Raw genomic sequence first — 24,908 nt, forward strand, 5'->3', positions numbered from 1 at the left:
TGACTAAATGCTCTGTCCTCCTATCGGAGGTTCTTGGGGATGTGGCAAGATTGCTGCTCTGACCTGAGCCTCAGGGTTTTTCTTCCACGGGTCCTTCTCTTTGGACTTGGCCACCTAGTTTCCTGGTCTTACCTCTCTGTGGCCTCACTCGCTGGCAGCCTCAAATTCAAGAAAGAAATGTTGTTTTCCTTTGGCTGCTCTGCCACTCCCCCAGTGGGGTTGGGTATGCAGACATCCGCCTCCTTCTGCCCTTATATGGGAGACAACTCACTTAAGAGGGGGGAGGTGGAGCTGAGCATGCGTCCCTGCTTTCGGGCAAGCAGTTTTCCAGCATCCTGGGTTCACACTCCTCTTCCCACCCCCACCCCCCTGCGTCTCACACATACCCACTGTGGTCCAGCCAAATGCCGGCAGTGGAACGTGTCAACCATAGCACCTTGTCAGCTAAGGAAGTGTCATTTTATCATTTCTCAAAGAGGAGCAGCTAATACAGGCCTCTTTCTGCAAGTGGGTCCCCATTTCTGTAGGAAGGGAATGCAGAGGCCTGAATACTCATAAATCTATCCTTAGGAGGACAGAATGCCCTTACACTAATGCTCTTCCAGCAGTTCGTTCCTGTTGGCCTGGAAATCAGATGGCCTAAGTGGGGAAAGAGGGATCAGCAATTATCTTTCCTAAATACCGCTCCTCGCCACCTTTCTACCCCTTGTCTGCTCAGGTTATGGATCTATAGATAGGGTTAAATGACTTTCCTTAATTTGAAGCAAAAAACTGTAAATTGTTTTCTAAAGTTCTAATAAGGATGAGAATGTCGTAGTGCTTGAGGTCATTCCCACCAAAGCCCTTAAACTTGGAACAACGAAGAGGAAGAGACACTAGTCCTCAAACTGCTTTCGAGGTTTTAGAAATCTCCGAATACAACCCCTTGTGCTCAGCTCTTGTTTATCCTGGTTTCTAGGAAGACAAAACGTTAACTCCTGATCGAGGCTGTGAGGATTAGCCTGGGAGACTTCAGGGGCACATTAAGTGGGTCAGTGAGTCTTAGACACTTTCACTGTTGTCTGGGTGATGGATTTGGAAAGAATTCCTGAGAGGGGGCCGGGCCTGGAGACCCCACAGCCCCTGAGACTGTTTCAGAGCTGATGTTCTCAAGGTGCGGTGCGAAGGAGAAAGGCCCTTCAGATTCCTTTTCCCTATCAGATGGAAATGTCAGTCTCACATTCCCATCTTGTCTTGTGGAGTTGCTGTTGTTTTGCAGCTTTGAAATTCATCTTCCCTGAAAATCTCAGCAGTTCCCTCCAAGGCTAATAGTTGTAGAAGAACTTAAGAATTGTTGAGAGATTTCTGATGATAATTTGCAAAGAGTATAGCAGGGATCTGAATAACTCTTCGATGATCCAATCAAGTAAACCTTTCCCTTTCCCTATCAGGTCTTTCCCCCTTTTCCTTCTGATTCCCCCTTTTCTTGTCACTTCCTGTCCTTGTTGATGTGTCACTGCCTTTTTGCCCAGCCTGGCAACTGTCCACAGTCCCAGCAGTTTCTCACCGTGAATCACCCTCAGCATTGTCCCCTCTTTTGAGATCAGCCTAGAGCTGATCTGCCATGCTGCTCTGCTGGTGATGCTTGTTTCTGTGAGTAGATTTTCCTTCCAGCTCCCAAAGCTACTAAGACACACACTATATCAGTCTTTGAATCTGGGCCCAGGAATGGTGGTAGAGCAGGTGGTGGTGGTAAGTTTAAAAAAAAAAAAAAAAAAAGAGCAAACAAAATAAAACTCCACGTTCTTTTAAGATGCTAGATTACCCATCCTGGTAAATCTGTGCTTTGTGAATCAGGCTTCAAGGCAGCCTTGCTGTAGAAAAGACTTCCTAAGACTGGGTCATGCACTTAGCATTCATTTCATTCATTCAGAAAGTTCATCCTGCACTCATTCAACAAACATTTGTTCATACTGTGGCTGGGGACTATGTAGGAGAGTAGGAGTAAGATAATCAGAACATGTCTCTGGGATAAATTATGACAGTTGGCTTCTAAACAGCTCCTCAGGGGCACCTGGATGGCCGTCGGTTAAGCATCCAACTCTGGGTTTTGGCTCAGATCGTGATCTCAGGGTCATGAGATCGAACCCTGCGTCAAGGTCCACACCAAGCACAGAGTTTGCTTCAGACTTTCTCTCCCTCCCCACTGCGCTCTCTCTCCCAAATAAACAAATCTTTAAAAGAAAATTGTTCGTAATCATTGTTTCTCTTCCTTTTCCTTCCATCACAGCCTGACTTCACCCAGTCCTATCCACAGTGCAAAGAGTGAATCCATTATAACTCAGTCGGAGGAGAAGGCAGATTTTGTGATGATTCCTGCTGAAGGAATAGAGAACAGAACAGGTACTATCTGTCCGCGGGCCTGGGTTGGCTTAAGGACCAGCCCTCGTCTTGAAGTGTTTGGGGGTCCTGACTATCTGCCTGTAAACTCCCTGGCCTTCTCCCTCTCCGTAGTCTGTGCGTGCTGGGTCAGCTCTAGGGACTCTGATGCCTTTGAGCCAATGAACATGGCTATCCTTTTGCAGAACATCATTTTGGATGTTGTAACCGTCAAAGATCTTACAACAATGTAGATGGGCCATTCCTCTGCCGGCTGCCTGTGAATTAGGATATGACTTTGGGGCAATCCAAAGCCTTATTCAAGTAAACAGTTTTTATTATCCCTCTGTTACAGAAATAATTTCAGCAAGTCCTTGACTTACATTTGAACCAAGAATATACAGTATGAGCTGAGGCATCTGTGAGAGTATAAAGACCGGGACTACATTAGGCACTGGTGTGACAGCCACAGAAGGGACCACAAAGGGTCCCCTTTGTTTAGACTTCCTCTGTTTCAGGCTCTCCTTTTCCTCACGTAAACATAGAGGGAAGCATACAAGAAGCAAAGCATGTGATTTCAATAGAGTTTTATTCATCTGTAAGGGTTGTAATGAAACCGAAGCCCTCAGAAGAAAAACCGGACTTAAATTCTTGCCTCTAGCCCTGGAATTAGCACTGAGGAGTCAGTCCTGTGACTGATCCAGACACTCTTGGGGCCAGGGGGAGGGAGAGCATTTACTGAGCGAGAGCTCTGGGTCAGGCACCGCGGAGCCCTGCGCATGGCTTAGCTCATTCAATCTTCACAGCAACCCAGAGGAATTGTCCTTACTACATTCACGCTTATGAATGAAGACACTTACTCTGAGAGTTTGTACCCTTCTGAATTCCGGAATGCATTTTTAATAGCCGAGCACACAATTAGATGGGATAAAATAGACAGACAAGGAAATAAGAGCAAAGAGACCATAAAGGTAGGAAAATAAAACGAACCCAGGAAGCGAGATTGAATACTTTGTGCACGTGTGCTCTCATTAGTCTGGTTCCTGCGTGACTCACACAGCGTCCTAGGTGAAAGGGGCTTCGGGCAAAGGAATATGAATTTGGAGGCTCCTCTCTGAAGCTCCACAGCAATTTGGTTTTCACTGCGACTGGCAGCTCCTGTCTTTGTATCTGGCAGAATCCAGCTTCAGGGATGCCAGTTCCAGAGGATTAAGAGTAGGGGCTGTGTGTCCCATACCAAGACTCCCCAAGAGGGAATCTTATTACTTCTTAAAGGTTCTGCGGGCGATCTCTTTCCCCCATGCTGCGGGAGCCCGAGTTCATAGCTAGTTCCTTATGTCTCGCAGCCCCACCTGGTGGAGAGTCCCGTTTGCGTCGTGCGGACAGGCACGGAAGGCAGGTGACCTGAACCCGTGAACACGAGGGACTGTGAACGCTTTCTGCTGGAAACTTCTTCAGCATGAACTGTACTCCCTCCTTTCATTTTGCAGAGGAGACAGACTCTCCGCTCTCCCGAGACTGGCGCCCGGGCAGCCCCGGAACCTACCTGGAGACCTCATGGGAAGAACAGCTGTTGGAACAACAAGAATATTTGGAAAAAGAAATGGAGGAAGCAAAGAAAATGATATCAGGATTACAGGTAGCTCTTTGCCGTTTGGTTTGTCCTCAGTCACCGATTGATGCTTATTTTTAAGTCACGAGAATCAGTTGAAAATCACTTTTCAGTTTCATATGACGTCAGAGTTGAATGGGGAGTTTAGACAGAGTAGTACTCGAAGAGCAGAAAATTCTTTCTTTGTGGGTGCTTGCTCCCAAATGGACCTTGCAGTCTCTCACTGGCGCACAGCTGTTGGAATTTCTGCAAGCCTGGGAGCCATTACGGACCCCTACCCAACCCTTCTTCTGGCTCTTTGCTTATAGGCGGGTCTCACCTGTCCACAGCTACGTACCTGCAGTCGTGGGCCTTCGCCAGAGATTGGCAGTGGGAACAGTCTAGAATTTGTCCCCAGAAATTCTCTCGCAGGAAGAGCACAAGGGCCAGTAATGCGGCAGGTCCCCATTTGAGTCTAGCTGAGGGATTTAGCTCCCTCCTAATGCGTTTGCAAGAGGTTGCCAAGCCATAATGATCAGGTAACAGGTTTTCCTCGAGCAACAAAGCCCTTCAGTCTTTTCTATACCTTCGTGCCAGCTCGGCAATTCGACCCCTGAGGCCGACTGACCCAATTGACTTCGTTCCTACCCTGAGTGCCCCCCCCCCCCAATCCTCTGTCTTTGTGCATCTGTCCCTGTTTGGCGGGGGGGGGGGGGGCTTGTCATGTGCTGATGACCCTGAAATTGTCTAGGAATATTCCTTTCTGTTCGTGCTGGGAACGGCCCTGCTTCTGAATTGTCAGATATTTATGGATACGTAAACAAAGCCCACATTATGTGAGTGGCTCTGGCAGCCGGTAGGTGGTGGAGGGCGTGCTCCCAGCCAGCCAGCGGCAGGGTGGGGACACAAAGGGTGCCGAAAGAAAGAAGGAGATTGGTGCTGGGGAGACACAGTTTGCATAATGTATGCCACTGGAGCTGGGAAGGGTTGGAGGAATGTTTACTGCCTAAACATTCCCAAGGAGAGTTGTTGATTTTTCCGCATTGGCTTTGTTATTTTTTAAATGTCTGCCTTTGAGATCTCTTATCTGCCACTCCACCAAGGACTGGTTTAATTAATGAGTGCAAACTTTGGGATTACACCCAACCGGCTCTTTCCCAGGATGGTTTGGAGTATATGAACACAGATATCCATCAGTTTGGCTTTCAGTTTAGTTTGCATTTTTCAGTCTGGGAGAAATCCGACGGCAGATTAGACAGAAAGAGAAGAGATTTGACAGGCAGAAAGTCAGCACCCTAATATTCCCTGCAAACAGAGTTGCTTTAATTCACAGCCACATGATCACAATGAGAATTCAGTTCCATTATAGAATACAATGGGGCTCACAGCATCCACTGGGCTCCTTAACTCTTTCGGTGATGAGGGAGTTGCGTGCTAAGCCACGACCAGGATTTATGACTTCTTAGTGTACCTCAGTTAGAGCCCACTGAACACTTTGCCACTAACAGAGTTAATGTGTCTATGATGTTGCTCTCCCTTAGCTCCCTGTGGTGTCATACTTGTCTTACACCTCTTGCCACGCTCCAGGGGATAGCCAAATTCATTCGCTTTACTAATATTTTATAATTAGTTACTGCTTGATAGACCAACCAGTGGCTGATTTTAAACAGTTTTTGTATACCAGCATTTGTGATGTAATTAGTGTTACATTTACTGAGATGGGGTTTAACCTCTGTTACTTTATTTTTTTTTTTTTAATTTTTTTTTTTAAAGATTTTTATTTATTTATTTGATAGACAGAGAGAGATCATAATTAGGCAGAGAGGCAGGCAGAGAGAGAGGGGGAAGCAGGCTCCCCGCTGAGCAGAGAGCCCGATGTGGGGCTCGATCCCAGGACCCTGAGATCATGACCTGAGCTGAAAGCAGAGGCTTAAACCACTGAGCCACCCAGGCGCCCCACTTTATTTTTTTTTTTTAAAGATTTTATTTATTTATTTGACAGACAGAGATCACAAGTAGGCAGAGAGTCAGGCAGAGAGAGGAGGAAGCACAGAGAGGCCCAATGCGGGGCTCGATCCCAGGACCCTGAGATCATGACCTGAGCTGAAGGCAGAGGCTTTAACCCACTGAGCCACCCAGGCGCCCCATAATCTCTGTAACTCTTGACTGAACTGGGACAGAACTGAAATATAAAAAGGGGACACACTCTTAAATCTTCCACTGAGCTGATAGGTCTCGTAATCCTACCTGCATGAGCAGTTCAGGTTTTGTGAGTGCTAAAGAATACAGTTTTGGGGGTCTTCTTGAGGAATAAGGTTACAGATCATGAGTACAGTTGATCTTTGGACAACTTGTGGGGGAGGTGACTAGGGGCACCAACCCCCTGCACAGTTGAAAATCTGTGTATGACTTTTGACTCCCCCAGAACTTAACTACTAACAGCCTACTGTTGACCATAAGGTTTACTGAAAACATAAAGAGTTGATTAACCCCTGTTTTGACTGTTACCGGTATTACATACCGTGCTCTTAAAGTAAACTAGAGAATAGCAAATGTTAAAATCATAAGGAGGAGAAAATATGCTTTCAGAACTATAATGTATTTTGTAAAAAAAAAAAAAATTTATATCAGTGGGACCTGTGCAGTGCAAACCCATGTTGTTGAGCTGTACAATATTAGAGCGGGGCTTTGGGATGGTCAGTGCCTGTGAAGGGCCCTAGGGTCTGTGCTTCCTCTCCTTCAGGGTAAGTGTGCCTCCCCCACCCCCCACCCCCCACACTCTGTGAAAGCAAAGCCTGGTGTGGGGAGCGGAAATGAGGAGGACATCTCTCTGTCAATAGGTTTTACTTCTTGTTCTATACAGGTTGCCCTAGGGAGTAAAAATTCAGAGTTATTAAAACAAACAGAAATCCAACAAACCCAAGTCAGTGCTCGAAATGTATTTTTTTTTTTTTTAAGATTTTTTCTTTCTCAGTAATCTCTACACCTATCCTGGGGCTCAAACACACAACCCTGAGATCCAGAGTCACACGCTCTACAGACTGAGCCTGCCAGGCGCCCCTAAATGTGTTTTAAATAATTCATTGTAGTTAACTTCTCTAAGGAAAGGTAATTCTTTTAGTTCACTTTCTAGGTAGTAAATTCAGTTTGAGCAGCTGGAGCCACAGAGCCTTGAAGGGAAGGATTCAGGCACATCCAGGAAGATGAAAGGGTCCTAAGTGTGGGCCCGATAAAAGGAACTCCCGAGAGACCCAAGATGAAAAATTGGAGGTATCAAAGGACCAAAAATTACCAAGGAGATTTCCATGGGAAGCTCAGTTGTGATTTCAGTTTAGGATAAGCTTAGCAAGCTCAACTCTGGACTCCGTCATCTGATGGGAGTCAGGTTTCTTTCTGCTTCTGTGCTTATTCAGGCCTTACTGCTCAATGGATCCTTACCCGAAGATGAACAGGAGAGGCCCCTGGCCCTCCTTCAACCAGGAGTCAATCCTGAGGAACAGCTGGTGAGTTCCTTCGTCTGTGACTGGACTCCAGATAAACCGGTTTATGTGTTTGATTTGCTTTTAGCTTTCGACTCTGTTGTCCTCACTTTCTTGAAATGTTCTCTTCCCTGACCCCACCTCTCCTGTTTTCCTCTGTATTTTTGACTCTTTCTTCCATTCTCCCTCCCTCTCCTCATCAACAAATTTACTGAGCGCCAACTATGCCTGGCACAACTTCCTGGTACTGGAGATGCCCTGAGGACAAAGCAGACCTACGACCCCACCCTCACAGAGCTCACCTTCAAGTTCCCTTTGAAGCTCCTCAGAGTTCCCCTGGGGGCCACTGCTATCGGATCTGTTCGCCTGGGCGGTGTTACCTGCCTCCTTGGCGTCTTGCACTTCCCACCCTGCTTCTCAGATGCTGATTTCTAGCTCCGCTCTGGAGCTGTAGACTGACTGGCCAGTGCGGCATGTAACCACCGCCCATCATCTCCACTTCCGTGTCCCGTAAGCCTCTCACTACCTCGAGTCCTAAATTCAACGGCTTTTCTCTCTCCACCACCAAAACTACTTGTCCCTTTGCACTCTGTTTCTGATCGCTACCCACGGCCCCAGATACCCAAGACTGAACATCATCCTTGCATCCTTCTGGCCCTTCCCTCTGTGTCTGGTAGGTCACCCAGCTCTGTCCATTCCCCCTTTAAATTATATCCATCCACTTCTCTCCTTTCTCAAAGCCACGACCTTAATTCAGTCCTCCATCCAGTATGCTAGCAGCCTTCCAGCTGGTTTTCCTGATTCCTCTCCTGTCCTCCTCTAATTCATTTTCTATAAAACAGCAACAATAAAATTTCCCTCCAAGGCAAGAGTCATTTTATCATTCCTTTGCTTTTCCTCGGACCTGCTGTACCTAGTACACAAGCACTTGACTGAATTTCATCCACAGTCCTTTCCTTGCCACTCCCCGCCTTGTGCTTCCCCCAGAGAGGAGGGGCTGCTTCCTGTTCTCTGTATTCAGGTAGGAGGCTAACATTGGAAAAGGTACCCAGTAAATACTTGCTGAATGAATGACCTCTGAATTTCACGGCATAGCTGCATAGCCATCTCTTTGTGCCTTATATTTAGATTATAATCCAGAGTCGTCTGGATCAGAGTATGGAGGAGAATCAGGACCTAAAGGTATGTCAGAACATGTGCCTTTTTCCCTTTGAAAAAACTTATGGGAATATCACACACCAGCATCAGAACAGTGATGTGTATGAGAGACGGGATGCAGACTTAGGACTTTGGCTGTGTCTGTTTTATATCTTTGATTGAAAGAGAGAGACATGTCCTGAGTATGGCAAAAATGTAATGTCTTTTGAGTCTTGGTGGTAATAGGTATCTATGTCATTGGTTCCACCTTTCTTTGTGTTTTAAATGTTTCATAATTTTTCTTTTTTAATTAAAAATGGGTCTAATATCAATATGGTTCTTTTCTTTTTTTTTTAATTTTTAGTTCATTTCTTTGAGAGAGAGGGAATGTGAATGAGAGCACGAGGTGGGGGGTGGGTCAGAGGGAGAGGGAAAAGCAGACTCTCCACTGAGCAGAGAGCCTGACTAAGGGCTGGAGCCCAGGACCCTGAAATCATGACCTGAGCCAAAGGCAGATGCTTAACTGACGAGCCACCCAGGTGCCCCCCAGTATGGTCTTTTTAAGATAATTTTAAAATAATTTATACTACATTAATTTCAGCTGTACAACATTGATTTGATATGTGTATATATTATGAAATGATCACCATTATAAATGTAGCTAACATCCACCACCACACAGTTACACATTTTTGTTCTTTTTTCTTTTTTTTTTTTTTTAAGATTTATTTATTTATTTATTTGACAGATCACAAGTAGGCAGAGAGGCAGGCAGAGAGAAAGAAGAGGAAGCAGGCTCCCTGCTGAGCAGAGAGAGCCCGATGTGGGGCTCCATGCGGGGCTCGATCCCAGGACCCTGGGATCATGACCTGAGCCGAAGGCAGAGGCTTTAACCCACTGAGCGACCCAGGGGCCCCACATTTTTTTTCTTTTAATGAGAACTTTTAACATTTATTATCTTACCAACTTTCAAATACATGATACAGTAGTATTAATCATAGTCTAGTATGGTCCTTTATAAAGACTTCTTCCCAGAACGCTTCTAGTTCAATGGGTTTTAACTTTTTTGGAGTCCTAGGTATATGACTAAAGCCATTAGCACTCTCCAGGATATGCACAAGTATGTGCTCACACACTCACTGACTTGAATTTTTAATAGAATTACTTTCGAGTCCATCTGTGGAGCCCATGTTAGGAATTTCCTATTTTAGATATGTTAATTCCAAACTCTTAATGGGATGCAATAGGAAAGGAGCAGGGTCTAGGGTCTGCGTGTTCCTCTCCTAAAATCTTCCCTAGTGACAGTTATATACGTGTCTTTAATCTATTGTAAGGGGTGGATAATTAGTATTTCATTGTTGGGCTAAATGTGTCTTTGTTTGGTTTATAAAGAACAATGCCCACTTGGAGAATCCAAAGGACTCTAGCCCTTTGTCGAACACATGACACTGGGGGTAGGCATGTGAAGATAGGATTGTGTGCTTCAGTAAGGGAGACCTAGATTATGATGATTAGGTTTTCCTGTCAGTGAAGAGGGCTAACTGTAGGAATGAGAGTCTGTGGGAATGTGGTATCTTCTTTCTTTTTTTTTTTTTTTTTTTTTTTAAAGATTCTATTTATTTTGAGAGACAGAGATCACAAGTAGGCAGAGAGGCAGGCAGAGAGAGAAGGGGAAGCAGGCTCCTAGCTGAGCAGAGAGCCTGATGCGGGGCTCAGTCCCAGGACCCTGGGATCATGACCCGAGCCGAAGGCAGAGGCTTTAACCCACTGAGCCACCCAGGCGCCCCGGTATCTTCTTTCTTGACAAGACGCTTCTCTACCCGCATTTGGGCCTGGGTAGCACAGGGAAGGACAGGATGGGTCTCGTTCTTGTCTCTGTGAGGCCGCCTTTACTGTTTACTGGACCGGATCTGCTTTCCGCCTCAGGAGAGGGTTCGTTGTTCATGGAATGGCTATCTGGGTTTTGTGTTCCTCCTGACAGAATGAGGTAATGCTTCTGATGCAACCCAGATGCCACCATCTGATCTAACTATATTTGGTTTGCAGAAGGAGCTGCTGAAATGTAAACAAGAAGCCAGAAACTTACAGGGGATAAAGGTAAAAAGGAAGACATTTAACCCTTTCAATAAACTCTACCCGGTAAACCTGTCTACTGCTGAGTGTGGGCAGGAAGAGGATGGTTGGGGTTGGGGTCTTGTATACATTTGCAGGAGCCTTGGGCAGGTGGAGTGCTACTAGGAAGTATCACTTTGTGGATGAGAAGTGACACATGTTGGGGAAAACACCAGCGTTTTGCTGAGGCTAATTTCTGACGTTACGACTTGTTACGCTGTCCCTTCCCTCTACCACCCTCACAGTTTTTATATGTAAAAACAACCAGGTTTTATAGTTTTCTTCAGTTCTAAAGACGAATGTCCTCTTAAACATTGTAATTTACTTAGTGTTTGAGTAGGTAATGGTATTTAATGGCTTGAAGTGAAGATGGTGTGAAAAGACCATGCCTGAAAAGTCTGTCTTCCAGCCCTGTCCCCTCCCCCCACTCAGTCACTTAGTTCTCTTTCCTGACGGTAACTTACAGTTATCAATATGTGTGTATATGATTTTTCCCTCAATAATAGTGTATTATACATACAGCTTGACACGTTGCTCTTTTTCCACCTAGTAGCATATCTTGGAGATCATTCTATTTCAGTACATAAAAACCTTCCTACATCTTTTTTATGGTTGCATAGTATGCCAGTATATATTTATCTGATCATGTAATCAGTTCCTGTTGATGGTCTTTTAGGTTACCTCCAGTCTTTTGCTAATACAGTGATCTAGCTAGCGGTTTTGAATATATGTTGCTTCTCCTCCATGGGAATGCTTCTGTTGAATAAACACTTAGAAACGTGAAAGGATGTTCTTAAGCTGCTGTCTTCCCCTCTTCCTTACACTCCTGTTCACAGGCAGACTTCCCTACACTCCTGTTCACAGCTCCGCAGGGTTTGTCAGAGTCAGTATATTTCATAGAGTATATTTCATATTTCCTTTGAGATATGTCAGAAAACAAAGCGTTCCATGCTCAGATGAGTTTGAGAAAGGCCTTGTAGGCTGGAAGAGTCCCATACTAGAGGACCTGAGAAAGTCTGCCATAAAAAGTTTGGAATTATTAACCACAGAAGTGCTTTTTCTCCCATGCAACACTTACTAACACTTTGGGAAAAGTTCTCTGAACTGCCAATGCCAAGCGCATCTTGGATGACCTTTGGCGTGTACTGCTGTGGCTGACAGTGTACTTAAGGACAGACCCTCACCTTCTGCAGAGCCCACCCCATTTTTCTTTGCATTCTGTAAAGAGAGGAAAATCAAGGCAAACACACTGCAGTGCAGCTCCAGTCCCGAGTTCCATGTGAGGTCATCATGGTTGGAAAAGTTTGTTCTAGCCGATCTTTTTAAGTGTATACATCCCACGGTTCTTAGGCATGGTAGGAACCAAGAGAGTCCAAGCTGAGACACAGCATCCTGAAGCTGGTAAGATCATAGGATACTGGGAAGAGAAACCACAAGTCCAAGAGGAGTTCCGAGCATGGAAATACAATCCCAGTCCTGGTCTAGACTAGGCATTGGAAGGCAGTGGGAGCAGGCCGAGAGGGATTCCAGGGATTCTCTATGAATGGGGTGGCAGGCAGCAGTAGGGCGCAGCCCTCAAGAGATGGGTATTTGGTAGAGAAGGAGAAGGAAAAAGAGCTCATCTAGACTCAGTATTTATATGGCCTAGATAGAGATGAGGAAGCCAGGGTGGGAGGAAAGAGAGAGCGTTGTCCATGGTCGCCGTCATGAAGGCAAGCAATAGACTGGTCATCTGAATCTCGGTCTGTTGGATCCCAAAGGCCACCAACTCTCTCTCTGGCATCATGCTGGCAGGAAGGCAGTGGAGGGTAGGGGTGAGTAATAGGTGGAGGAGAAAGCGGGTTTCAGACAGCTAGGTAGGACAGTGGATAGGACTTTTCTTCAGGTGCTAGCATCCAGGAGAGGGACAGAAGAACCCCTGCTCATCTACTCACTGCAAGACCTCATATTCTTTCCGTCTCCTAGTTTGCCCGAACTAATGCTGGATACCAGTAAGGGGTTTAAAACTTGTAGTGATGACTGGTTGATTGATTGACTGGGACCACAGTAATGAGTGAGCTTTTGTTCCCAGGACGCCTTGCAGCAGAGGTTGACCCAACAGGACACCTCTGTTCTTCAGCTCAAACAAGAACTGCTGAGGGCGAATATGGACAGAGATGAGCTGCACAACCAGAATGTGAGCTGCATGAATGAACTCGGACCTCACGGAGCCCCAGGAGCAAAATAGGATGCATGAAGTCCAGTTCGATCTGCCATCCTGACCTCTTAGCTTATTTCTGAGCTGCCCGTCCTCCATGTCTGCAATTAGTCTTACTTCCTGTTAGAGTCATCTCTGCCCTCGGCTGAAAGCCCATACCTCCCTGGCCTTGAGCCCTTCAATTTTGAGCACACTGAGACAGAGACAAAACCGTGGTGCTACCATTTGATTATCTTACTAAAGAAATGGAGAGCAGCTGTGTGTTTTCACCATAGTCGTGCGCACTCTGTGCTCTGCGCCCTCACAGCCAGCATCAGCTCTGGTTACTGTGTGGTTGGTTTCCTACTGGGCGTGGCAGACAATACCTCTGTGCCGGTTAATTCTTTCTTTTCCTTCTTGAAGGTGGACCTGCAGAGGAAGCTAGAGGAGCGGAACAGGCTCTTGGGAGAGTATAAAGTAAGAATGTCTATCAGTTTGGAAATGATTCCCTTTTGACCTTTTATGGATCGTCTGTTGTTGCTCTTGTTCAAAGAGCTCTGAATACTCTGTTCTCTTTGCTGCTTTCTGCAAGGACATCTTCTGGGTGCCTTTGATTCCATAACCCTGAAGAACAGATAGCATGTCTACGAGAAGGAGTACAGAGCTGGTTGTCTGCAAACTTCCATCTCAACCTTTATGTCTAACCTGCGTGCGTGCCATGTGGCGGTCCTCCTGCAAATGCTAGTTCCCTTCTGCCTTACTGTTCCAAGAACCCTCTGTACTGTGTCAGATCACTACAGTGTGGAATGTCTTCCTGTGTGGCTTGAGGAAAGGACTCTTCCCCTTGAGCCTCTCCTTTGCTCAGGTGGAACTTGCCCAGCCGGCAGTGAGCTGTTCAGCGCACTTGGCTTTGCACCCACCTGAAAGCTCTGTCTCTGTTGCAGAAGGAGCTGGGGCAGAAGGAGCGCCTCCTGCAGCAGCACCAGGCCAAGCTGGAAGAAGCCCTCCGGAAGCTCTCCGAGGCCAGTTACCAGCAGGTGGGAGTTGAGGCCCCCACTGACTTCCTGCCCCTCCAGCCTGAAGACAGCTTTTTCTGATGTCGTCTCTTCCTTGTAGGTGGACCTAGAGCGGGAGCTGGAACAGAAAGACGTCCTTTTGGCTCACTGTATGAAAAGAGAGGCAGATGAGGTAACCTGCCCCTTTGGGCCCTCTTCCCACATCTGTAGGGTTTAGGAGGCTATTTGGTGAGGGGGTTTAGAGTGCAGGGTCCAGGGGCTCCTGGCTGGCTCAGTCGCAGCAATATGCAGGCACTATATCTTGATCTCAGGGTCTTGAGTTCGAGCCCCACATTGGGTATCAAGAATACTTAAATAAAACTTAAAAAATTTAAAAATAAGAACGCAGCTTCCAAGCAAAGAAAATCTAGTTTCAAATTCCAGCTTTTCATACTTGTTGCCATTGTGTGACCTTAATTTGCTTCACTTTTGAGCTTTAGAAATAAGACCTATTGAAAAAAAAGAAAGAAAGAAAGAAGACTCATCAGGAAAAAAAAAAAGAAATGACTCATCTGGAAAATAGACAGTCCACTTGGCACAAAGTCAGGCTTCAAAATATTAGTCTTTGTTCTTATTCTTTTCCTCACTGAAGTGAAGGCAGGAGGCGCCGAAGCAGCCTTCTCAGCCCTGCCCATGGCCACGCTGAGGCAAGGGTAGGGGTCCCCCGGCCGAGGCTTCCATTTTGCTCATTCCTTATTCAGCAGTGCCAACCAGGTATCAAGTACCGGGGTTACAGCAGGGAACGAAAGGAGAAAAAGGTCTTTGCACTCATGAGGGTTAAATTCTAATTGAGAGCAACATGAACAGATAGACAATGGGAGACTGTGATAGGAAGTGGTAAGTGTGAGTAAGAAAGGTGAGGACATCTCGGTTTGGAATTTTCCCTTACACCAAGTGTCATTTCTTGCTGCGTAGGTGACCAGCTACAACAGTCACAACTCTCAAAGCAATGGTTTTCTCCTTCCAGTGGCAGGAAAAGGAGCTGCTTCCGTCACTCACAAAGGGGTAGGTTCTTAGGATTTGCATGCAGACCCCACTTCCAGCTAAAACCAGAACAGTGGCCTAACCATCACCAGCACCCCCGGGCCTTTTGTACCCCAGTTCCCTAATTCCTGCATCTGATGAGCACAGAGGATGCAAGACTCTTGCTGTCTGCCGTGAATAATCAATGGGCAAACAATAGGCCCACTTCTGTGAAGGAAAATTTCTTAGCATTCATACCTCCTCCCTCGGAAATAAAAGATCCGGCCTGGGAGCCTCTGCGTAGGGTGTTGAGCCCAGCAGTGGGGATGTGGTTAGTCCTGTGGCCGCGCCAGCTCAGCGGCACCTCCCTTCTGCCCCCAGACCAGCGACCTGCAGCTCGTTCGCGACGCACTCCGTAGCCTGCGCGGCAGCTTCAGCGGCCACGACCCTCAGCACCACACCATCGACAGCCTGGAGCAGGGCCTCTCCAGCCTGATGGAGCGCTTGCACGCCATGGAGACCCAGAAGAAGCCGGACAGAAGGGTAATCCTCTTTCTGGGCTGGTTCTCTTGGGCCAGCACCAAAGAACTTCGTTGTATCAAGTTTAATTGAGATGACGGCTTTGCCAACAGACATGTCAAAAGTTTTCCTCTAAGTGGAGCCGACTCTGCATCAGGAAAGGCGTTCGTGATAACTCTTGCTCCTAGAAATTGCATAAGGGCTTAAGGAAGTGTGGTTCTTGAGCCCACGGGAGTCTCCTCTACTGCTTCTTGCCCTTCTTCTCCCCTGAATGAGCTTGGCATTGGATGTGGAAATATATGGGAAACTACATTGGAGACTAGAGAGCCTTTTATAAATGTACATCGTTCTTATTAGAATATAATGTCCAATTTTATATACTGTGGAAGATGGGGTAGAAAAGTATATATTTCAGGTACATTTTTATGATTTAAATTTCTTGGATAAATTCTCCTGCTGATGATAACTCTTGGTATTTTTGTGTGGCTTCTCAGGTTCGGGGCAAGTCACCCAGAACTCAAGCAGGTACTGAATACCGGGAGTCCTGGCCCCCTAATTCAAGTAAGTACTCATTACTGCTCAGTAAGGGCTCCTAGCTTATTAGATCAGAAATTTAGTACTTTTCTTGCTACTGACATTTTGAGAGTAGAATTTTTCTTGTGGTACTTCACTCTTTTTTTTTTTTTTTTTTAAGATTTTATTTATTTATTTGACAGACAGAGATCACAAGTAGGCAGAGAGGCAGGCAGAGAGAGAGAGAGAGGAGGAAGCAGGCTCCCTGCAGAGCAAAGAGCCCGACATGGGGCTCGATCCCAGAACCCTGGGATCATGACCTGAGCCGAAAGCAGAGGCTTTAACCCACTGAGCCACCCAGGTGCCCCAGAGGTGGTACTTCACTCTTACATTGCTTCTGTAGGAATACTTGAATCGAGTTACTTCTAGGATGTGAAGACACATACCGGCCGTCATCAGCACCATTACCCCAAGTACCTTTAGCACGTGCAGGATGCTCCTGGCTCAGGAGATTCCAAAGATATTTTGGAAAATATACAATATCAAAATATTTACACCGAACACAGCAGAATATAAAACAACAGAAACACACACAAATCACCCTACAGTCCCAAATAGTACAGAAAATTTCCAGTTCTTCCTGAAGGCAAAAGTTTAATTTCTTTGGGGATTTTCCTTAAAACTGGGAGCTTGGGTCTTTCAAAAGACTTGCGCCACCTAGTGGCCACGATGAAGAAGTAATTTAATCTGCTCTCTGCCCTCTCCTTAATTCCTTTCCTTGTTCCTTCAAACATGCCGGAAACCTACCCTGCCTGGTAATTTCTCTTTTACCACGTATGTTACATTTTTCTTTAGTAATATCCACATTTTGTCTTTTATGGTTTACCCAGGCCTAATCTAAAAGTACATAATAATCTACAAAAAACAAATAGTAAAAAGCTAACCGTTTGTTACAGTTTTTTTTTTTTTTAAAGATTTTATTTATTTATTTGACAGAGAGAGATCACAAGTAGGCAGAGAGGCAGACAGAGAGAGGAGGAAGCAGGCTCCCCACTGAGCAGAGAGCCCGATGCGGGACTTGATCCCAGGACCCTGAGATCATGATCTGAGCTGAAGGCAGCGGCTTAACCCACTGAGCCACCCAGGCGCCCACATATACAGTTTTGAAAGCTACATTAATAAACAAAATCTAAAGTAAGACACTTAAGATATTGGCACAATAAGAAAGATAAAATGTTTTTTGTAGGGCAAATAAAATAATATGTAAGCCCCCAGATACCTTTTCTTCTGGAATGAGGGATTTACACTGGGAATAAAAAATTATATTAGTACCAGAATTAGTTTCAATTTCTTTCTTAGTATTGTTTTGAAACAGTCATTTTTTTTTTTAAGATTTATTTATTCATTTATTTATTTGTCAGAGAGAGAGAGTGTGTGTGTGTACAAGCAGGGGGAGCGGCCAGGAGAGAGGCAGGCTGAGCAAGGAGCCGGAAGCTAGACTCGATCCCGGGACCCTGGGATCATGACCTGAGCCAAAGGCAGCTGTTCAACCAACTGAGCCACCCAGATGTCCCTCATTTCTATTTTCTTGAGAGACTTTTTATTTTGTCATCCCTTTCAGGACTTTCTTTAGGTTAATATAAATTGCCAATGCAGATAATTCTAAATATTTGGAAATTCTTCTTTAAAAATCTAAAAATTCCTTCCTTCCTGGAAAAATCCTTTTATGTATTTGCTGTACTTATCCTAAATACTGCAAATATTCATAGCTGCTTATATATACAGAGTTAATCTAATTTCTGTATTCACAGTTACAAGATCTCTCTCCTGAAAATACAAAAGCTTGTGTAACTCATTAGCCTCCTACCTACCGACTTTTTTTTCTTATTCCCCCACATCAAACCTTGAAAAAATAGTCTACATGGGATCTTTTTCCATCCTTTCTTCCCATTCACTACTCAAGCCACCAGTCGGCTTTTACTCAGCAAATCCACACTTAGTGTTCTTTTTGTCAGATCACTGTTGACCGTCTTGGCCTTAATCAAAGTGGTTACTTTTCAAACCTTGTCTTCTATTGACTTCTAAAAATCACTGATTGTTCTTCTTCTTCTTTTTTTTTTTTTTTAAGATTTTATTTATTTATTTGACAGACAGATCACAGTCAGGCAGAGAGGCAGACAGAGAGAAAGGAAGGGAAGCAGGCTCCCCACTGAGCAGAGACCTGATGCGGGGCTCGATCCCAGGACCCTGGGATCATGATCTGAGCTGAAGGCAGAGGCTTTAACCCACTGAGCCATCCAAGCGCCCCAGGGCTGTATTTTTGAATGACAACTGGATATCTCCCTATAGGCAGAATGGCACTTCAAACTTTGTGTCCAAAACTGGATACAAAATAGAGTGGGAAAAATACAGAGTATGGAATCAAACAGATCTGGGGGTGTAGTTTTGGCTCTCAGTAGAGTGTGGATCGGATCATGGGCAAGGGAGTTAATTAATATCTATGAATTTTAGTTTCCTTGTTCATGAAATGGAGATAATTTTGAAGGATTATGAGCATTAAGTGAAATATTATGTGCAAATAACATGGCATAGTGGATGGCAGATGAGAGGTGCAAGGTGAATGTTTATAGTCTCAAAATACCTTCCAATTATTCCCCTCTGGCTTATGCCCTGTCTTTCTCCATTTCATCACACCCAGATCTCCTGAAAGAGTAATCTTTTCTCTGAATCCACTTCTTTTCTTGCCTTTTACTCTTAAGGGGAAGCAATAATAATTATTTTGGATTTAAGAAGTAATACAGTAGAGTGGCCCCTGGGTGGCTCAGTCGGTTAAGCATCTGCCTCTGGCTCAGGTCTTATCCCAGGGTCCTGGGATGGAGCCCTGCGTTGGGCTCCCTGCTCAGTGGAGATTCTGCTTTTCCCTCTCCCTCTGCCCTCCCACCCCACTGGTGCTCTCTCTGTCTCTCTCAAATAAATAAAAATAAAATCTTAAAAAAAATAAAGTAATACAGTAGATGAGCGGAATAGAATTGAGAGTTAAGATAAAACCTATACATCTGTGGTCATTAGACCAGCAGATAGTCTCTTCCACAAATGGTGCTGGACAACAGTATATCCACATGTAGAGATGTAGAGCATAGAGATGGACCCCTACCTCACACCATGTATAAACATTAAAAATGGATCACTGAGGTAAATGTAAGAGCTAAGGCTGTAAAATTCTTGGAAGAAGACCTGGAAAATATTCATGACCTTGGATTCTCAGTCAGCAACAAAAAACAAAGCAAAGCATGAGCAATAGAAGAAAAAATAGGGAAATTGGGACTTCATCAAAATTAAAAAATTTTGCATCAAAGGACACTATCAAGAAAGTGAAAAGACAAAGGCCATAGGACTAAATACTTGAAAAATCATATATCTGATAAGGCTGTAGAATAGAGAATATACAAAGAACTCTTACAGACTGACAACAAAAGACAAAGAAATCCAGTAATAAACAGGCAAAGGGCTTGAATAAGCGTTTCTCCAAAGATAAACAAATAGCCAGTCCACACATGAAAAGATGTGTAAAACCAAGAGTCATTAGGAAATGCACATCAAAATCACAGTGAGATACCCTAGTTCTAAAGGAATGGAAAATAAATATTGTTGAGGGGGAGGTCCCAGACATTGCTGGTGGAGATGTCAAATGGTACAGCTGCTGTGGAAAACAATTTAGTGGTTCCTCAGAAACTTAATTACAGAATTACTCTATGATCCAGTAATTCCTTTCCTAGGAATATACTCAAAGAATTAAAAACAGGTATTTAAAAAAAAACTACAAACTTGCACACACACGTACCTAGCATTATTCAGAATAGCCAGAAGGTGGAAACAACCCAAATGTTCATCCATCACCCAATGAATGTTTAAACAAATTCTGGCATGTACATCTGATGGAATATTATCCAGCTGTAAAAAGAAACAATGCACTGATCCATGATACAACATGGATGAACCTTGAAAACGCTAAGTGAACGATGCCAGACACAAAAGGGTATAAACTGGATGAATCCTTTTATATGAAATGCCCAGAATAGGCAGATCCAGAGAAACAACCAGTGAGTACATCAGACAGATGCCAAGATTAGGAAGGAGGGACTGCTTAATGAGTATGAAGTTCTACACCTTTTGGGATAATAAGATGTTCTACAACTAGATAGTAGTTACAGTGACATAATACTGAATGTACTAAATGCCTCTGAATTGTACACTTTGAATGGTTAAAATGGTGAGTTTTGTGTTATGTGAATTTTACCTCTATTTTTATTTTTTTATTTTATTATTATTATTTTTTAATGTATTTATTTGACAGAGAGAAATCACAAGTAGATGGAGAGGCAGGCAGAGAGAGAGAGAGGGAAGCAGGCTTCCTGCTGAGCAGAGAGCCCAATGCGGGACTCGATCCCAGGACCCTGAGATCATGACCTGAGCCGAAGGCAGCGGCTTAACCCACTGAGCCACCCAGGTGCCCCCTTACCTCTATTTTTAAAAAGTAAGTTAGGCAGCTCTTTCTGCCCACGGGTCCTGTCCCCATGCTTTAATAAAAATCACCTTTTTGCCCCCCCCATAAGTAAAAATAAAAATAAATTTACAAAGTAAGTTAAGAAAAATAATTTCCAACCTCTGCCTAGGATATAGAAGGCTCCTTCCCTAATGATAAGACAAAGTTGAGTCCTCTAAAAGAAATCATAACTTTCACTTTCTTGAATCCACGAGAGAGATGAGGTCATAAAGCAACCAACGAGCCTGAGTACAAAGTGATGCCTCCAAGGAGAGACTGGATGCAAGCACTGGTGCACTTGTGGGAGGAAGATGGCCCCACCATACGATAGGAAAGAATTCGGCTAGGATTATAATTGCTCAAGGCTAAGCAGAGAGGGTAGGAACCCTCGGGGCCACAGAAGCAAGGGGAGTTTGCACCCACTCGCAGGCTCTTTATGGACCTCCATTGGGTGCTTACGAAAAATACTGGTTGTGGGGACAGAGTCTAAGGAAAACCTACCTTGGTGGTGCAGGCCCGGGCAGCTGCCACGAAAGGAAAAGCATGAAGCATTCTTCTTTAAGGAACAAAAGCCTTAAGCCAGTAGGGAAGGGCAGTAAATCAGTTTTCTCCTCCCTCCTTGGCCCAGGCAAAGGTGAAGACCTATTTTGGCAAGGGAAAGAAAAAGGGAAAAAGAACTGTCTGTGCCTGGGAGACTGGTAGGACACTGTCTTGGGCTCATATCTTAGAGGTTGCCTACCCTTGGGGGAAGAAGAGTAGGACCATTGTGAATGCCCCACCCTCAAGACTGAGTTTGGGTCATGACCACAGAGAAGCTCCCCTCATTGCCAGCCACTGGATGTCCAAGCACTGAGTAAGAAGCAACACCAGCTTGCTGTGGGAAGGCACAAGTATAGAGAGATTGACTCGGGCACAGGCTCACAAGTAAAGTCTAAAGCTGAAGATGGAGGAACATTGAAGAAAAACCCTCCAGCAGTCCAGCTCCTAAACATAACTCTACAGGGATTTGAAGATGGTGGTGCCCCAAAGATAACCTGAACAAAAATCCCAATCCCAGCTCAATTGCAGTCCAGATTAACTGTGGCCTGGCAGAACGAGCAGTGGTCCTATTTCTAAGCATAAATATTTGGTAAGTCACTTTCTGCCGTCATATACATGATGTCTAATATTCAGTAAGAAATTATAAGACATTATAAGACATCCACAAAAGCAAGAAAAATACTGTTACGAGTCAATCAGTATCTACTTGAGAGTAAACTCGTATGACAAGGATGCTGAAATACCTAGAATAAGTTAAGAAAATATATGGAGATAGGATGGCAATGGAGATTTTAGTATTATAACAAATCAATTAGATTATAAGGTACAGTAATTACTGTTTTTTGGTTCTTATGATAAAAATTTCTTAGTCTTTTCTCCTATTAAAGGCATAATCGTAAGTACTCCTTAATTAAAATTTTTAATAAGTACCTGTATAAAGCATAGAGAAGATGCAGACCAAGGAATCTGAGTTAAAAACCATGGGACCGGGGCACCTGGCCTGGGTGGCTCAGTCGGTTAAGCCGCTGACTCTTAATTTCAGCTCAGGTCTTAATCCCAGGGTCCCGGGTCCAGCCCTGCATCGGGCTCCCTGCTCTGTGGGAATCCTGCTTCTCCCTCTCCCTCTGCCTGCCTCTCCCTCTGCTTGTGCTTGTGTGCTTTCTTTCTGTCAGATGAATAAATAAAATCTTAAAAAAATAAAAACCAAACCAACCATGGGACCAACACGTACAGATCCTGTGTAGCTAAGGGATGAGATAGGTTTTGTACCTTTCGCAACGAAGCATGAAGCCCCTTGGGATCTGAGTTTCTAAGGCCACTTTGCTCTGTGGTTCTTGCTCCTGCTCACGTTTCTCCATGAATTGCATGGGCGTTCTCTACACCATTTACAAGTTGGCAATATCTGCGCCTCCTGCTCTGTGTCCCTTCTCCCTTAGTTGAGATCTTGCCTGGCTTCTGACCTCTTTTGACTCTGAGCAACACTGCCTGTCGGGACCCTCGTTGTTCCCTGGGAGAAGTACCTGGAATGGGTGAGAAGTGGCGACCTCATGATAGTGTCCGTGCCCAAAGCACCTCCTCCTGGCTTTGTGGCCCTAGGGGTGACTTCCCGTGGATCACACCCCACAGACGTGGCTGGTGTTTTGCAATGGTGTGGAGGCTGCGCTGTGACCCCAGGCACCTTCATGCTCCTGGAACACTTCGAATGACGGAATGAGGCGGGGTTGGGAGCAAGCTCTGACCTCAGCGTCTCTCTCCAACTGCAGGGTTGCCTCACTCACACAGCTCCCCGGCTGTCAGCAGCACCTGCACGAAAGTGCTCTATTTCACTGACCGGTCACTCACACCCTTCATGGTCAACATACCAAAGAGGTGAGATTCCAGGATCGCGGTTTCTCTTTCACGTTTTGAAAGGACAAAGTAGTGACAGGAGGCGGACTCAGGGGTTACCTCCCACTGAAGGAGCTGAGAGGCGTTTGAGGAACAGTATGGTGTAGCACGAATATAGATCGGGATCCTCGTTGCAGTGTCACCACTAACCAGTGGCATTGTAAGGGACAGGTCATGATCTGCTGCAAAGTACAGACGCCGTAATGGTGCTTCCAAACCTGATGCACAGTTATGTTCTGAGTTAGGAAAAATCATTTTTTAAGGGTTCAAAACAGCTCCCGTTGGTAGGCGTGGGTTGCAGCCTGGCCCTCCAGGGCTGTTACTCATCGATCTTGGTCCTGTTTGATGGTTGCATCTAAGCAATTGAGAATTCATGTTAAAAACCTTCAAACATTCCTTTATACTCCCTTGTAAGGTAAATAAAGACTTTTTAAACTCTGGAACCAGCAGCTGAGAGAGGTAATAGGTTGTCCCTCCCCTGGAGAGTATGCTTAGTTGGTCTGGGCTAACAGGGAGATGAAGATGGTGATGTCTGACTTAATTTTATCAGCCTAAAGAGATGGAATATTGTTGCAAAGAAGGAAATCAAGCGAACTTAGACGTATTGATAGTTCAGCCAATTAGATTTCAGAGATCTTATGGTGTCTGATTTCCAGAGTAAAACAGACAAAAGCGATCTGGCTGCTGCTGGAACACAAACATCTATTTTAAATTCTCAGAGCACCCTGTCCGTAATGCTATTCTTCTCCCCCCTTGGAGGCTCCCTAACCTCTGCTGTAGAATTGTCTGGGTTCCCAGGGGCGGGGACCTAACAAGGCCATGTCATTTCTGCCTGGAGAGTCTTTGGCAGGGGCCTGGCTTTAAGGTAACCTCTCATCTTCCCAGCCTAATGAGCAACAGTCTACGTCAGTGCTCTTGCCTTTTGTTGCAGGTTGGGGGAGGTGACACTGAAGGATTTTAAAGCAGCTATTGACCGGGAGGGAAATCACCGGTACCACTTCAAAGCGCTGGATCCTGAGTTTGGCACTGTCAAAGAGGAGGTACAGAATCCCTGGGGGGCCTGGGTGGCATCACTGCTGGGTCCTGAACCCCAGAGCCGCCTTCTCTGCGACCAGTACCCGAGTTCCCTCCCCAGGTCAGAGGAGTTTCCCAGAGCCTCAGGCCCATCTGATTACTCTAGACCGATGTGGTCAGGGAATGCACAAGGAACTGGCAGCTTCCTCAGTTCAAGGACTTCGATCACTTTGACAAACTGGGACAGAATGCTTCATTTTAAAAAGGAGAAAGTTTTGTTAGTGAAAATGAAAGGACCTAAGCTTGAATGGAAGCTTGGCTTGAGGGGGTCCCTTCTCTATCTGTAGCTAAATCTCTAAGAAACTTTTCTGCTTCCTGTGTTGAGCAAAATAAACAAACAGGCATGAATATGTGGAACTGTATATCGGGATGGTAGTTTCTCAGATAATTAAAATGAGGAACTTCGGGAAAGTCATGTCTGCTTATTCTCAACTCCTTGACTGTTTTCTTAGCCTACGCTTTTCTTTATAATCCTTCTGCCAAATATAGGGAAGAGAGTTCTGGGTTCTTACATAATCACATTGTGATTAAAGCCAATGTTTTATTTCCTAAATATTTCCACACTGAAATGCTTTAATAGCCCTGTTCTATTAGTGGCTTAGAAAATTGAATGAATGAATAAAAAGAACTGCTTGTTCTTTTGGTCTTCTTTCTAACCCTTTCTTTACAATACCTGGGACCAAAATTTTACCCTTTCTCATTTTTGTAATATATATGCTACTGCTTTCTCCTAAGCACCCTAAAGTGCTATATGGTTAGTAATCTATTAATTCTAATCAAACTCTATAAGCAAAGGAAGGTTAGGGATGCTTTTACCATTTCATAGATTAAAAAAACTATATATATATGTATCATATAAAAATGTTATGTAATTTTAATAATATATAATAATATAACAGGATATATTATAGTATATGTTATATTATATATAATGCACATAATCTTATACAAAATACAATAA

General features: G+C 44.7%; 1 protein-coding gene across 8 annotated transcripts in view; it reads left to right on the forward strand.

Annotated features, from left to right (window-relative positions):
• The window catches only part of DIXDC1 (DIX domain containing 1), a 71,156-nt gene that overhangs the window by 42,649 nt on the left and 3,599 nt on the right, over positions 1–24,908 (forward strand). For all 8 annotated transcript variants that reach the window (XM_032359383.1, XM_032359385.1, XM_032359389.1 and 5 more), the window contains 14 exons: positions 2,270–2,382; positions 3,849–3,997; positions 7,363–7,452; positions 8,557–8,610; positions 10,612–10,662; positions 12,749–12,853; positions 13,277–13,330; positions 13,798–13,890; positions 13,970–14,041; positions 14,824–14,913; positions 15,253–15,414; positions 15,885–15,951; positions 22,750–22,855; positions 23,805–23,913. In XM_032359383.1, the coding sequence (XP_032215274.1) occupies positions 2,270–2,382; positions 3,849–3,997; positions 7,363–7,452; positions 8,557–8,610; positions 10,612–10,662; positions 12,749–12,853; positions 13,277–13,330; positions 13,798–13,890; positions 13,970–14,041; positions 14,824–14,913; positions 15,253–15,414; positions 15,885–15,951; positions 22,750–22,855; positions 23,805–23,913 (1,315 nt within the window). The remainder of the gene's footprint in view (positions 1–2,269; positions 2,383–3,848; positions 3,998–7,362; positions 7,453–8,556; positions 8,611–10,611; positions 10,663–12,748; positions 12,854–13,276; positions 13,331–13,797; positions 13,891–13,969; positions 14,042–14,823; positions 14,914–15,252; positions 15,415–15,884; positions 15,952–22,749; positions 22,856–23,804; positions 23,914–24,908) is intronic.

Source organism: Mustela erminea, chromosome 9 (genome assembly GCF_009829155.1).
Source record: "Mustela erminea isolate mMusErm1 chromosome 9, mMusErm1.Pri, whole genome shotgun sequence".
Taxonomy (NCBI): Eukaryota; Metazoa; Chordata; class Mammalia; order Carnivora; family Mustelidae; genus Mustela; species Mustela erminea.